General features: G+C 32.3%; 1 protein-coding gene across 2 annotated transcripts in view; it reads left to right on the top strand.

Moving 5' to 3' along the window:
- LOC119073590 (zwei Ig domain protein zig-8) overlaps window positions 1-16,604 on the top strand; it is a 131,606-nt gene that overhangs the window by 87,927 nt on the left and 27,075 nt on the right. Inside the window, exons 5-7 of one of the 2 annotated variants that reach the window (XM_037179164.1) lie at window positions 1,584-2,150; window positions 8,301-8,428; window positions 9,940-10,014. In XM_037179164.1, coding sequence (XP_037035059.1) covers window positions 2,084-2,150; window positions 8,301-8,428; window positions 9,940-10,014 — 270 coding nt within the window. In that variant the 5' untranslated portion in view covers window positions 1,584-2,083. Of the gene's footprint in view, window positions 1-1,583; window positions 2,151-8,300; window positions 8,429-9,939; window positions 10,030-16,604 lie in introns of both variants that reach the window. The other variant, XM_037179163.1, reaches the window with a different exon arrangement.

The raw sequence follows: 16,604 nt of genomic DNA, 5'->3' as shown, positions 1-16,604 counted from the left end.
ATAGTTTACAACGTATACACGGTACACTGAATAAACTTTTTAAAAAAATTGTAAAATGCAATTTACTTGGAAAATTTCGCCAAGCTTAATGCTCAATCAATTTTATGTAGTGTAAGCACGAAACTGATGGCTGTTCAACTTGGGAATTGATGATCAAAACTAATTGAAAAGGAAGTGATGTAAACGACATTTTCTTTTACTTTTTCTCACTAGTCAATAAATGGTTTCCTTTCAATTATGATTGAAAACTAAGTTCCACTTTCCTTATTATTAGTATATTTTTGTGAACATTATGTAAAATGTTACATCGATCCTATAGACCTCCATTTATATTGCTATATTTCGATGCATTTACGCAGTGCTTCTAATTTTACTTCCAAAGTATTTACTACGGACTGCTGCTGAATGTTAATTGGTGTAAATCTTCGAAGCAGATTGAAATTTAGACTTGAATTTGCTTCAGCTGGTTTTTATCTGGTGCACTCACAAAAAAAACTGCTTATACTTATTAATACGATTTTATCACTATCACGAGTATGCGTGTATCTATTTCAACCATGTAAACAAGTATAAGTAAGCACTTTCGTCTGTATGAGTGGACTGAAGAAAAACAGCTGAAGCAGAATCAGGTCTAAATTTCACTGACGCCCCTGTACTTGAAAAATGCAAAATATCGAACGCTTTTCGAAATTATTAGGAATAATAATTGGTTGAGTGAAAGAAATTTTTTCAACAATTTGGTCTAGTCAAAGCAATACAACATTTAGTTAGTTATTAGGAAAATATATTGTTGTAACCCGTATAGTTTTTGATATTCGTCTTTCGTTCTATAATCTACTTTCTTCCAAATATTTTATTAAAAAGTTTTAATTAAACATTTTTGAAGAGATGTATTTATAGTCCATTCTGATGCTGATCCTTTGATTCAGCAAATGTGCTCAAATAATTTTCCATCAGTGCGCCTTCCAAAGCGTTTAGATGAAGTTTAGAAAGAACCGTTTTGAGGCGAAGTAAGGACGTAAAGAATTTTTCTTAAAAAAATCTTGTTTTTTTATAGATTATAATTTGACATGATAAGCAAAACTTTCATCCTCTACATATCTTGAGAATACTATGTAAACCAATGTGGCCAACTTTATATTTTGGATGTTATTCACATATAAACTGCCTCAGACTCTCAAATGTAACCACCATTATATTTCAAATAGTCCACGCTCAAATACTTCAAATTTATTTAAATTTTGTTTGGATAGACGGATATACTCATTCATCTTAAACTCGAATAACAAAATAAAAACTATGCCAAACTTTATATGATGATGATACAAAGCATGGGTCTACAACGTCCTATACATAACATGTATATTTATACTGTAGAATCATGCAGAACATAGGAGCATAAGCAAATTTTGCATTTGCATACTATTAACCCACACCGCACATCATCAAATAATAAAGTTTGTATAAAAGTTAAGTTAAAACTTTTTGGTGTAATGAATACATTTATTTTAAGTAGAAATTAAGGAAAGATAATTTTAGTAATATTATACATGAACTAACGAGCTTCTCTCTTTCTTTTCCAGGCAATATCCGGAACATATTTTATAGGATTTGGTGTATGCAAAATAACATGCAAATGTTTCGGTTGTAAGCCAAAGAACATTGGAGTTGAGAAAGGAAAAAAACAAAAATTGTGCCCTGACAGTATAAACTCTAAAATATTGTATTAATTTGCTGAAAGTTTTAAATAATTAAAATGAGCTTAAAAAGAGTGTGTTGATTGTGCACCAAAAAAAAAGTGAAGAAGTTCGTTGATGTGGATCCACCACCATCGTTAAATATACATAAACAATAACTTTTGATCTCATACAATATTAAATAGGTCCACAGACATAATACTAACATTGAATACATTATACGTATATATGTGTTCATGGCGTAACGATGTTTAGCGTTCACAGTAAACATAAAATTTTAAAATACTTTGAAAATGTGAAATTCTGAAAGAGACAGAATTTAATGCTATCTGGGGAAATAAAACGAAGGTGAAAATTGTTTTTTACGAAAAGTGAAGTTGTTAAACATGTTCGAATTGCGTGTTATACTTCTATGTCTGCCTTCTATTCTACTTGCCACAACATTAGAACCAGGTGAGTTGGTGTTTTATGCGTCAAATATTTTTCTCCTGCTTTCTTGTTCTAACCTTTTATTATTTATGGGCAAGCATTTAATTTTCATATTTGCTGATATTGTTCGTGTATATTTTCATATAAATTGAAATTTTACATTGTAAAGAGAATGGGTACATCATGTTTTCGGAACGAAATATACAGCCATTATCCTTTCGTCTACTTTTAACGGCTTAAAATTACAAGTTTGTCGAAAAACGGAACAAAAGATAAATTCCACAACAGGGATTGTTGATAAATTATTAAACGGAGAAAAAAATGATAAAATTCGTTCGAAAGATATGGAGTGTACAGCAGGAGAAATAGAAGATTCAATACTTGGAGATGAACATTTTTGAAAAATAATTATGAAGGATACACGATACAGTGATGGGAAAAATGTATTATAGTCGTATCGTCCGGTGGTAAAAGAATCAAACTGGAACTTTACACCGACCCCTCACTATATATATATTCTCCAATTACAGCAGAAATACTTTCAAACTTTCAATTAAAGTAGTTGGTGAAAAGAGTTCCATTTTCTTTGAAAAAGTTAACATATTGAGGTATTCATCACTTACATTACTTTATGTTTTCAATGCCAAACAGGCAAACATACTAACAGTAACTCGTTAAAAGAAATTTGAAGTCGAAAGATTTTTTTTTCTGCATTGAATCGGATTTGCAATGCATTTATGTGAAAAGATAAAGCCGAGTTTTTGTTGTGAGGAGTTGAAATCACGGGAACCACTTTCAGATATTAAAAAAGAGATACAAAACAACTTCTTGCAAGTTTGTATACATCAGGAAAAAAAATATTTTCGTCATTGAAGAGATTTTTTACCAAATTAAAATTTCCATAGAAACTAAGTCGCGATTTATTTGAGGAAAAAATGTTCTTGTCAGAAGGGATTTTTGTGGGGAAAAAATTGTTTATAGAAGAAGAGTCGCTTTTTTTCGTTGAGTTCTCATCAAAGAAGAAATTTTTTATTGCAAATTTCATAGAAGAAAATTGCGGATTTTTGAGAACATTTATTTGGGAGAAAATCTGAGTTTTTTCTACGAAAAATTACTCGTGAAAAGCTAAGTCGCGCTGGGGAAGAGACAAACAGTGACGATTTAAACCTATCCCTAGCGTGTACCGGTGTGTACCCATTACGTATGCTGTTTATATTTGGAAAACTAGAGCCGTATTTTAACAAAGGCGAATGCATATAGACATTTTTTGACTATATAACTTTATGATATGCTCAAATGAACCGACTAGATAAACTAACTGTGAGCTTTGCATTTCATTCACCAAACACAGTTATAACTGACAAACCACATTTTCGTTCATTCCACAATGTGTGTGTGTACGTACTGAGCAAGCATTTTTAATCTTCTGCAATATTTCAAATAAATTGGAAAGCCTATTGAGTGTACCCATGTTTTTATTCAAATCCAAATATCCGAAATTCAAATATTTTTCCATCAGAGGCACACAATATTTATTATTCGTCTGAAAATAGACGATCCGAAATGAAATATGATCTATGGATACGTATGTGTATAGTCTGTTTAGTATATATCACATTTTCAGACAAGTAAACACCGTACATATGTAATAATATTATTTATGCGAAAAGCGATTTAATTCAGTTTTTGGGCTATTGCATTAAACTTCCGTTTCACTGGTACATAGAAAATATAAAATTTCTTGCGAAGATATATTTTATACAAAAGTTTTTGTATAAATAAGTGCCATCTTTGAAAATCGTGCCATATGGTCACCATATCCTACAAACGTATAGGACAACGTAGATATAAGTTTTTGTCATCGGTTTTACATTGCCGTAGCCCGCATATTTTACGTTAGTTGGTTAGTTGTTTATGGCGATTTTATAGTTTCTCATGTATGGACTATATCTGAGAGCGTTACATATGGATGGATTGAATTTGTTTCTTTAGAGTTTCTTTTTTCTATAATAAAATTGCTTTTAAATTAAGCAAACATCTGGAAGGAAATACAAGTTTCTGTTCGAAATTATGAGGAGAAGATTTTACTTAAAATAATTTAACATTTTCGAAGCATTAAAATTTGAAGAAAACTCTCACGGAGAATGTTGTAGATAGTCTTTACATAAACTTAAATCGTATCCTGATAATATTGAAAGTTTCCGGGTAAATAGATGCAAATTACTTTAAGAGTGAGTTTTGCATCTTTTTATAAAATAGTGAAACAGTAAATTTTTAAAATTTTGTTTCTTTTATATAACTTTCTTTCTTTCTTCCTGAGTAGAGTCTAAGAATAATAACTTTTATCTTCGAGACAGAGAATTCCATGTTTTCTTTTTCAAACAACATTAAAAGTGTTGGTAACATTCAGATTTCTCAGGGACTATTTAACCAAAATATTTTTTGTGAAAATTTGGGGAAAAGAGTTTTGACAAAAATATAGCCTGCAAATACTTTTCATATGCAGAGTTAGCAACAGCTGATTTTAGATCATCGTTGCACTGCACAGCAAGTTTACAATACCTTGGAGTACTTCTTGGAGCACCCATTCGACACCTACGAACAAGGCGTAAAGGATCTTGACTTGATGGTGACCCTATCAAAAGTCTTCGGCAAGAACGGGATTAAAAATTGCACTGCCATTTCATTTTATCACCAGCTGATCGAAAACCAGCTGTTGCTAACTATGCACATTTGCAGAATTTACCTATTGTAAGGAAAAGATTGGAAAAACCAGGAAAATATGGGGAAAATATTTTTTCCTAAAAAAGTCCCTGCCTTTTCAAAGTACTCGATAACGCTGTTCAACTTTTGTTTTTCTTTCAAGTTATGCTTTGCTTGAGAGTAACCTTGCTTGAGAGTAACCCTGTAAGTGAAACTTAAAAAAAAATTAACCAAAACATTAAATGGAAAAGCTTTTCGTTAATGGAACACCCGTCCATCAAATGAAAATGACTGATTTACCTTTTCAGATAATGAGCTGTAACCACGGTTTAATATTCTCGGAAACTCGTAAAAACTTTCTGTCCTTCCACCGGCTTAAAAGTCGATAAAATATTTTCAGCTTATGAAATATAATACAGCAGGAAGACGTTTTCGTTGACAACGACCGAGTCGACAATTTTATATCTCAAAAGCTGTTACATTTATTATTATTTAACTTGATGGTGCAGCAGCAAGGAATTTATTTGCAAATTCAAACTTAAACCTTAAGACAGTACAGCAGTGGAATTAAGTAATACCCAACAATCAATCAATTTCATGGATTTTAACTTTTTGATCTTTTAATTCCATCTCTTCAGAACATTTCTTCGCCAAAGAAAATTAATTAAAATGGAGACTCAGTCGGAATTTTCGAATCCGGTCTTAGCAGCCAAAATACGAGTTAAAATTGGACAAATGGATGTAATGTAATGTGTTAACTTGAACTGGAACATGGTAGTGTTGAATAAAAGAACAGTATGCAAGCTCATTGCTAATGGAATTTTGTATGCAACGCCACTTTGCTCGTATATGTAATCTCTCATCTACTAACTGTATCAATAAACATCGACTTACTGCTTAAATACCCAACTAACGCTCTAATTAAATAAATTATTGAAGGCAATGGAAAAGCTCTATTATCAGATTGGCTTAATTTCTTTGATTCATAAATATGAGCCAGTTCCTACTGCTATACGGTATGTTTCGAATCCTCTAATATGCACACACTCACACACCTCACAGTAATTTCAAACTCAATATTAAATCAATATGGTATGCAGAAACGTGCTGTGTAAACGTAAACATTAATCAGACCAAAGACGTGTTTGAAAATCTATATCGATAATCGATTCCCCAAAGTGAATATAAATGACGTCTGGTTACAAGTGAAACGATATGAAAATGTTGTTGGACATTTTTAGTGAATTCAGACCAAATGACACTAACGTTATTGATTATTGTTTCCGGTCCGGTGCGGATGGTTCAATCATCACATAATAAGTTTTATGTTATGCTATACTTTTGACGACTATGGAAAATGGTATCCAAATTTTTTAGTTCCGTTTCCAACGTTGTTGCTTCGTACTTTGAAGACAAGGGTAGACCATAGATTTCCCTTTTGTGTGCTTTGTGAGTTTAACGAGTTCAGCAACAGTTGCATTTTAAACTTTCTTCAATATCAGCTCACAATCAATGTAGTTCGATTATTGAAGTTACGAAATTTCCCATTTTAGATTCGTTTAATTATTGGAACAATTCTTCCCCATTTGTAGATAATAAATTTGCTTCGAATCTGGACGTTCCTTTCAAACAATCAATCGATTGTTTCCTTATTCCTTTATTTAAAGTTGAAAAGCATTTGGAAATTTTATTGAATTAAATATTTATGTTGGTAATTTTCGACGGCATTAAACTTTAATATCTTTTGCTTGAGTTTTGCAACAATGTGCCCAGTGGCTTCCGGTATGGTTTATATTCATCACCAATTCTACCCGTCGATGAAATAGTACCTATAAAAAAGCACACGCTAATCTCATTTCATTCCATGCACAGAGCCATCAGCAAATTGAACGGTAATTAAATGAAAACTGTGTCCTTTCGACTTTCCCTACAGATACACCGAATTCCAATTAGTCAATTGAATTAAAATTTCAATTCATTTTATCGTTGAAACACAATATAAATTGTCCGAAAGGTATCACAAGACGGCAATGTGGAACAGTTGCTATAACCGTCTATATGTGCCAAAGTGCTACATGAATATATTAAATCGGGTCGCTCACAGAAATGATATTATTTGATTTTAAAGTTTGAAATTTAAAGAGAAGAGATGTTTGGTTTCGGGTTAGCCACACCTTTTACTTCCTAAACATTTATTTGATATGGATATCAAGTATGTATTTGAGTCTGACATAAGGAAGCGACGAACTTTTATATTATTACTTGAATTGTGAATTCAAAAATAAGTTCATCATGTGGCGTGATGTCGTTTCGAAATCAATACATAAACTCTGCATAAAAAGCGTAATTGAAAGGATATTTTCTCATAAATGTGAAGTAAAGAGAACTTAAGTGTTTTTGGGTTCATTTAACTAGCAAGACACATAGTTAAACTAAAGAAGTACAAGATTTGATATCAAACACTAGACACTACTTACAACAAGGAAAGTCGAACTTCTTTTGACCTCTGACTGAGAGTAATACAATTATACAAATTTTATTGTCGGGGAGCAGGTGATATTGTGCGGCGGCACATTTTCGGGAATTCAGAATTTTTAAGAATTTAGGAATGGAAATTCCCTCTCGGGAAGACCTCACAGACCTACCTTTACTTCACTAAATTCAATTGTTTATTACCCCCAAAGCAAATGCGGGAATATTTCACATGAAGTAAGTTGCACAAAGTTGGAAGAGCTTTGAAACCCAAGATTCTGCTTCTTTTGAATTTGGTGATTCCATATTTTCTACCTGCTGACATTTTGTACTGAAAATTGTATTCACATTCAAGAAGGGAAAATAAATATTTGGTAGCATGCAAGGAATATTCGGAAACCTTTACCAATTGAATTCCGTTCTCTGCTCCCAATTAGCTATAGATACAAAAAAAAATCCGAGAATGCAAACGTTTGTTGAATGTAAATTACCATGTAATCAACAATGCACAATCGTCTGCTGTAAATTGACCTTTATGTAGTCGGAAAATGTATGGATCAATTTAATTTATGGAAAAAATGAAGTGCTTTCAATGTGATGTTTGAATATTGTGCAGTAGCCGACCTCAGTTATTCCGACAAATGATTTGAAAATTATTTCATAAATTATTCAATAAATTTCATTTGAATTGCAAAAGAGCTGAATTCATTTTGTAAAATAAAAACGAAAATATAATTCATCGTCCACTTGTGAATTTTTTTATTTCAACAAATTGAATGCCCTCATTGAACATTGCCGCGATGAGTACAAAAATGTATTGATAAAAAATTTTGAAATTTACTTTTTTTATTCAAAAATAAAACCCGCCGAACATAGTTTTCTCATTTCATCAATCAGTACAGCATTATTATTCTATACATGCACATCAATATACATCAGTATTTCATTATATTGATTTCAATATTTTATTTAACTTTTTCCATCTCTTTATTTTCACAGATAATAAATCAATTTTGACTGACAGTGATTGGAAGAAATTATGGATGGAGGCTGGAAATATAAATCCTAGTTCAAAAACCGATAATACTATCGACTCGAGCGATAGTCCTGTTTTCGATGATACGGAGGTAAGTTCAACCACATAAAACGTGATGATAAATTGTGATTAAATTGAATATATTTCTGATGTGTTTGTATCTTCTCACATTGATAAATAGCGAATTTTTCTGTTTTTTTTTTCATAGTCTTTAAAGATGAACGAATATTAATGCTATGTGATTCTTGCAGCTAATTGTCATAATACAACGATTCCACCTAATTCGAAGCTTTCGGCTTCACGAATAGAAGCCGTAGCAAGTTTCCCTTTTTCAGGGTTCTGTGATTTTTTATCACCACCCAAAAAAAACCTAAAACGTGCTCAGTCCCAGAAAATCTGCCATTCAAAAATTTTCGCTTCTCTACCGACTAATCTTGAACAATGAAAATTAAATATTAAATTGATGATTAAATCGACGTACCAGCACAAACAATTAGGCTCTCCACTGTGTAACGATAGTAGATATAAATAATGATTAAAAACAAAGCGAAAAGTTTTAAGTCGTGAGTGAGTAATACGGTATTCGTTTCCGTTACTTAAAGAAAAGTATTAAAAATTCGTCACTTCCCTTAGAGGAGTGTCTACCTTTGCTTTAATGTTGTACGAAAAATCCTTTTGTGCTAATTATTATTTCGAAATTGTATGCATTTTCCGGAATAGTTTGTTAATTTAATTTTAGTTTTAAATTGAAAACAAAACTTGGCCATGCAAAATGGTGTTCGTCCCCATTCACATCTACCAACTACTTATTATCATTAAACAAGACTATGAAAAAAAAGTTGTTTATGAAATAAAAGCTTAAAATGAACAGTTCTCAACATTTTCCCATTATCTGCCAGCAAATAATTTCAATTTGAAAACTCAGAGAATAAATAAACAAATTTCAACTCCATCTTTTTTTTAATCATTTAGTGTACCAGAAAAAAAAAAAGTTTTTTAAAACTCTGTTTCTGAATCAAGTACAGGAAACAGTGTAAGATAATATACAGTTGACTTTGTCGTATATATGGCAGACTCGTGCAATTCAGTTGAAAATTTAGCAAATTGAAGTCTTCAATATGTTTCAATTCAAACCAGCAATTCAGGAATTGAAGAGTAACTCGTATACAGCTGGTTTCAGCTACTCCAGTGCTCCATAAAAAACAGCTCCAGAACAAGATATGTGGTAGATTCAACTCAATGCTACCATTATGGCGAGTTTACCGTGCCTCAGTTCAATTTCATTGTTAAGTGCTCTTAGTTAATTAAATTCAAACATTTTTTTCCTTCGTTTTTCATGTTGCAACGTTCTGTTGAGTAAATTTTCATGCACCTAACTTTGTTCACGTACACGGGTAACACCAGTAAAAAAGAATCCCGATTTTTCGGCAACGTTCGTTAGATTTAAATCATTTTACATTATTTTTGCCAAGATACATGCTACTTATTGTGTAGTTTTCCCTCATAAAAGAAAACTAAATCCTCTGACAATATGAAACATCAGTTCTTTTTTTATAGAAAACCATTTTCATTTTGTTTTCTCTTTTTTTTTTCTCATTGCAGATGATGGCGCATAACACCACCGTCCAATTAGGAGGAACTGCCTTTTTAGTGTGTAAAGTCGCCGGCGTGGATAGAGTGGGTGTAAATTGGGTTTGTTTGGTGTTTCTGCATTTTTCTGTAGATTTTATTTTGAGATTTGGTTTTGTTTCGAAAAAGTTTCCGCATAGATGAGAGTAATTTCATTAATGTAGATACATTTTACATACATACATTATACCATATACCATCCATTGTTACTAAATAGTTTCATGCACTGCGGAATTATACAGAAATTAGCACTTAATGCATGTCAGCGAAAGCATTTCTGTTGAATATAGTGACTATGGTCTGGATTTCGTTATTGAGAATTATGATCTAAATGAATTTTCATTTGTAAGAATTGAATTAAAAAAACCAACATTGTCTGACCACTCACCAAAGCAATGTAATACAATATGAAAATCAAATGCTAGACGAGTGTGTACAAATATATAGCATTTGATTACCGCACTGGCATGTAGTACAATTTAATTATTTGTTTCATTACTATGTTGGTAGCAATTAGCTTAGGTTGACTTTTGACTTACAGCTTCATGTACAAAAGCATTTGAATTCCACTTTGAGGAATTAATTTGGAAGAAGCACACAGAATAGACGGAATTTCTTATTAGACACCTTTTGTGTTGACTTTGGCATTGAAGATATAGTTTAGAAAATGGTGTGTGAACAAATATGGGAGCAGCTGAAAAATACTTGCGGCTGGAGAAGATATTGTTGCGTGCAGTTTGTAGGTAGCAGCTGGAAACGAAATTGGGTGTTATTCTAAAGTCAGCCAATCTAAGAAAGTTTGTATTGCGATAATTGTGACATTTTGACAGTAGCAACTTTTAAAACTTTAGTCACTATTGATTTCGTGTCGACTTTAGATTATCAGAGTAGATTTTCAGTTTTCAGTTCGGCTTAAGCACAATGTACCATAAGTTCTAAGAGCTTTCACTTTTGCGTGTAGGTCTTAGGAGTAATTTGTAAAAGATATTTTTAAGGTCAATGAAAAATTAGGGCCCACAGGAAAAACGAAATCTTAGGAAAGTTTAGGCTAAATAGTAGGGGTGTGCGATGGTTCGGGGATCAGGATGGAAGGGGTTCACAAAAAATTCTTACCATCCCTAGATGTCAAAAGGTGATTTTAAAATTTTTTTTAAATTCATTAACAACTTGCGCAAATTCACGGAAGCTGAATTTGCGACTACTGGTAAAATCTCATATTTCGACCTCTACCAACAATATGCTGCGAGATATTTTTTGCCCTAATTAGTGTTTTTCTACTTATTAGAGTCCAATAAAACAGAAAATGTTTAAATTGGAAACATTTGGCCGAAGCGTTATGTTTGGTGTGTCGTCAAAGTTCGACAACTATGAAAAATTGACTAAATTTTAAACTTGAAAATTCTATAATCGACATAGAAAATTATTCGATTATTGCTCAAATGGGCTTAAATTGTTGGGAATGTTGCCGGCTATCCAAAAAAGAAGAGTTTTTGAAAATCGTCTGTGAATGTGTGTGGTGTGACTGTTTGTTTTGCCCAAAATTGAGGAAAAAATCCTCAACGGAGAAAATCGATTTTTTGGAAAACGTTTAAAAAATCACGGATTTTAATTTTTTCGACTCTAAAGTGCCCACAAACTTTAAATTTAATTATTTGAGGCAAAAACAATGCTTTTCACACGCTTTCAAAAAAATCGATTTTCTCCGTTGAGGATTTTTTCCTCAATTTAGAGCAAAACAAACAGTCAAACCACACACATTCACAGACGATTTTCAAAAACTCTTCTTTTTTGGATAGCCGGCAACATTCCCAACAATTTAAGCCCATTTGAGCAATAATCGAATAATTTTCTATGTCGATTATAGAATTTTCAAATTTAAAATTTAGTCAATTTTTCATAGTTGTCGAACTTTGACGACACACCAAACATAACGCTTCGGCCAAATGTTTCCAATTTAAACATTTTCTGTTTTATTGGACTCTAATAAGTAGAAAAACACTAATTAGGGCAAAAAATATCTCGCAGCATATTGTTGGTAGAGGTCGAAATATGAGATTTTACCAGTAGTCGCAAATTCAGCTTCAGTGAATTTGCGCAAGTTGTTAATGAATTTAAAAAAAAATTTAAAATCACTTTTTGACATCTAGGGATGGTAAGAATTTTTTGTGGACCGATTCCATCCTGATCCCCGAACCATCGCACACCCCTACTAAATAGAAAGCGCACAAGCTTTAAAAATGGTAACTTTCGATCCAGTTTTCGAAGTAACAGTAACACATAGAATGAATTCGATTGAATACATAAGTTGTAATTCCAAAGCTTTAAATCTTTTTATTGCATTGGCGCCTATAATAGGCCAATTATAGCACTCGAATCTACTGAAAATATGGCCGTAATATTTCGTTAATAGTCGAGTCCCTTGTATTGGCACAGTACCACAAACTCGACTATATACAGATGTGGTATTGGGTTCAGGAATGAATGTGTTAAGAGGTAGAAAAGACGAGAAGAAGACAATTGCCTCATGGATCGGCAAATTATGATTCACTTCAGGTTATACTCTTCAATGAGTATATAGAAGAGAAACGGGCAAGGTAGGTTTAGTCCCAAACACACCGAGATTGTCTCAGGGTTTTTACAGTAGAGTCGAAATATAAAAACCGACAAATTCGACATTGCCTGTAATACTGATTACTTGGGAGGGATATCACTGTCGGTATTAAAGCAAAAATATATTCTCGGTAGTTGACACTGATTGAGTGGCCGTTGGAAATATCGACAACTATTTTGTTACCAGTTTTGTGCTAAATTAGCCTATTATAGGCGCCAGCAATAAACTATCGTATAACCTCTTAATTATTGTCGTACATGAATAGACTCCGAGTTGATCACTCAGGTTATTCATGCACCCCGATACTTTAATAGACCTCGGGTTTAAGTACACCTCGATTATAGTCTACTATTTCGTTGAATTTAGTTTTATTAACTGAACATAACACTTCCTAATAATTTCCAATCGAGATAGTTAAGACAATGATTCATTTGTTTTAATAAATAATTTCACCAGAAGGCGTTCTAGTACGTCAAATGAAAATATTGACCATCGAAGCTAACTAAAAACGTTTATTTATAAACATCCTTTCTCCGTGTAACTTTGAATAATGGACCCTGTTAAAATAAATTACTATAAATGCTCTGGGTACAATTATAATTCGATCTCTTCATCCATATAATTTCAATAAAAAGTAATTGCACACCTTTCGTTTGTTTCGTAAAACAAACAATGTGAAATTATATAACGTTTGTGTTGTGTGTGTATACGCAACAACGTATACTATAAATTATTCAATATGGCAAGACGTTGGAGCTCCCTAAAACAACAATAATTCATTTATTTCATGTAAAACATAAGAAATGAACAAAAGTTGTTTCACAAAAGTTGCTACCAAAGTAACATTAATGGCCAGAAATACTTAATAAAATATATTTTATAAACGAAACAACATCAGGGCCAATTTTATCCGTATCATATTATTAGTCATGTTAAATGTCTGCTATGTTTTATATATATAAATGTATATTGAGACCAATAAATGGTAAGGGAAAAAAATTAAATAAACTCTGAAGGTCCTCATCGAATATAATTCATTATTTTCGGAATAGCACACAAACAAAAAACCCATTCTATAAATATTTGATGAATGTATATACTAAGTCAAGTCGACTGGTTTCGGAATGATATTAGCATTCTCCCGGGTATATAAATATATATTTTAAGCAGCTCATAGTTTTCATAATTTTTCTTATTCAAAATGTTGAATCGTTTTATATTTAGTGATCGATTTTCAAGACATAGCAAATATTTTATTGATAAACACGCCACCGAAAAAAAGGGTATACCGTCATTTCTACCGTTCACGTACTCAATATTATTTTCAGAGATTGTTCAACATAGAGTCCCTCATAAATATTACTCCAATAAAAAAGTGTGTATTATATAATGTAGCATTCCCTACGTGTATATTGTATGAGTAAAGCTCGGCCAGGGTAAATTTTACACAGAGTATTTCGACATCATATATAATACGAAACTTTTGCCGAAGAGAATCACAAAAAGGAAGAAAAAAAAAGATGGGAAATTTCTGTTCAGAAAATATAAACTCAATTTATTGTCTATGGTTTTCTCGGCAATAATAATATGGAAATGTATAGAAAGCGCAAAAGGTGTATAAATACGTCAGGAGGTTTTTTTTCGATTTACTTTAGGTCCTTACTCAACCAAGAAAAAATTATTTTATGGAAATTTGAATTTAAATTTCGACAAAGGTTATGCATATACAGAGACGTAAGGAAATTGGTGAACTTGTCTCGCAGCGACTATTTGTATTTATGGGATTTCACTTTCGGTATCCAACATGTACATAAAATTATACAAGAAAAGTCACACTTGAGTACAATCGTGTGCTTCCAAAGCCAACCGCACATTCTTTAATTTTAAATTATGGAATTCAGTAGCATCAACCTTTGACAACCATCTATTGTATCATCAAATTACCATTTGATTTGTCTCCTCTTTTCGAGAAACCATCGTCAAGCGCTTGATGCGAACTCTTTTACTTCAATGGTTTATATGCGAAAACTCTAGTCCGACTTTGTCGCTTATTTTTGTCTTCGTTATCGAAAACAGATGAATACAACCGTTTCCTAAAGGACCAATTGGTTTCGAAGCAACGATATATTCCATAATCCCTCTTCCGCCCACGCACAAAATCTTTCCCATTGGAATACATTGCATAATCGGTCCCTTCCAGTAATTCTTTTTCCTGTTTGTTTATTAAATTAATATAAAAATCAATCTTGGCAAATATATTCGTGCAATATTGAAATTAAATCAATTTGTAACATTTCGAAATACCCACCTTGATACAGGAGGGTTAAATTGAATGAAGTATCCTATATGTAAGGTACGTGTATTGTATACCGTCGAGTCAAAGATAAATTTGTGCCTCTTGATCTGATTCATCAATTTTTTTTTATTCTTGTAAATGATTTTTTGTCGTGCCCCCGTCATACTGAAGAGTGAGAGAGACGAAAAATGGAAGAAAAATTAAATTTAACTCAACGTGAAATTTTAATCTTATTTGCAATTTTCCTGTAATCAAATTTATGATATAAGAAATTTGAATCTTTTTACACTTCGGTAACAACATAAAGTTGAAGCAAATTAGCGTTGTTATTTAGAAAATCTTTTGTTGAAGTTTAAGAGATCAATATTGGATTACTCGTTATTTTAGAGAATAATAAGGAAAAAATAAGGGAAAATTTGTTGGAACACGATTCGAAGTTGGAATGGGATGTACCTTTTTCGCTTCGTTTTTTATGTTATGTAGCAAAAACTTTACAACAAATGATAACATCGGAGCAGAATTGTATTCCAGTTTGATTAAAATGTAATTGCGTTTTAACCTGACGGAAGATGGAAGAACAAGAGCTGTGTTTTAAGTATATTAATGGAATTCGAAAACTAAGACGCAGTTAGTTTGACTCGTTCAATATTCTGTTAGATCCTTCATTTTACTCTCACAACGCAATTAAAAAACCCTTTTTACCTCAACAAACGCATTCACTGACAAAAAAAAGCAATTTGGCTCGGCTTCCAATGTTTCGGTTTAATATACAAAAGATTTTGGGTGGAGTTCATTAACAATTTTATGATATTACCTATGGTAAAATGAACCTAATTCGGCTGTGCTCTTGTGTACTGTAGGTTTTATTGAACTAATAAATATACCCTAAAAAATAACACCCCATAATAAGCAGGAAAAGAGGAATTGTTTAATAACATGCGGACCTGCTACCACCTGTGTGTGTTAACTGATTAGTGTTTATAAAAAAAAACCGTTTCAAAAATAACAGAAAATTAGGTTGTACGTACAATATAAAATTTAATCAGTGGTAAAGAGCCTCCGTTGCCGGTTTATGTATTGTTAATATAATCACATCAGATGATTAGAGAATTTTGTTGCCACAACTGTTTACCATCCAAGCGCTTTTACACTGATACAAAAATTTCCTCAACACACGTCTATAGTATGTGTAAAATTGCTGGCAGACAGCTTTATTTCTGCCTTACTTCGGATATGTATATTCCAACGTCTGACATGTATATTGTACATGTCGGACGTTTAATCATACATACTGCTCGTAACTATTCGTGTCACTCGTATGTTTATGCACGATATACATGTCAGACGTTGAAATATGCATATCCGAAGTAAGTCAGAAATGAAGCTTAAACAAACGAGCGATGGACTCAAGCTAACAAATCTTAAAGAAGCCAAATCTTTTATTTCTTTGATCGTTTCTTTAGCATTCGGAGGAAACGTTAAAAGATTAAAATGCTGACGAAATGAGTAATTCTTTAAGACTTATTTTGCCCCTCTGTTCAAAACAAATAAGTACTTTGCACTATTTGTGGTCGGTACGTTAGTTTAATCGCATCAACGAAATGCCACCGGAAGAACAACTTTAGTTGCAAAGTCAAACGAAATATTTACTAAAGAGAGTGCGCACGTATTTTGATTACTTTCACCTATTGACTGCATGCTTCAGCACGATTTTCGAAAAAAAAGCCTCCT

The sequence above is a fragment of the Bradysia coprophila genome, unplaced genomic scaffold (genome assembly GCF_014529535.1).
Source record: "Bradysia coprophila strain Holo2 unplaced genomic scaffold, BU_Bcop_v1 contig_138, whole genome shotgun sequence".
NCBI classification, from domain to species: Eukaryota; Metazoa; Arthropoda; class Insecta; order Diptera; family Sciaridae; genus Bradysia; species Bradysia coprophila.
The sequence above is the reverse complement of the archived record's forward strand: the minus strand, read 5'-3'. Positions and strand labels throughout refer to the sequence as shown.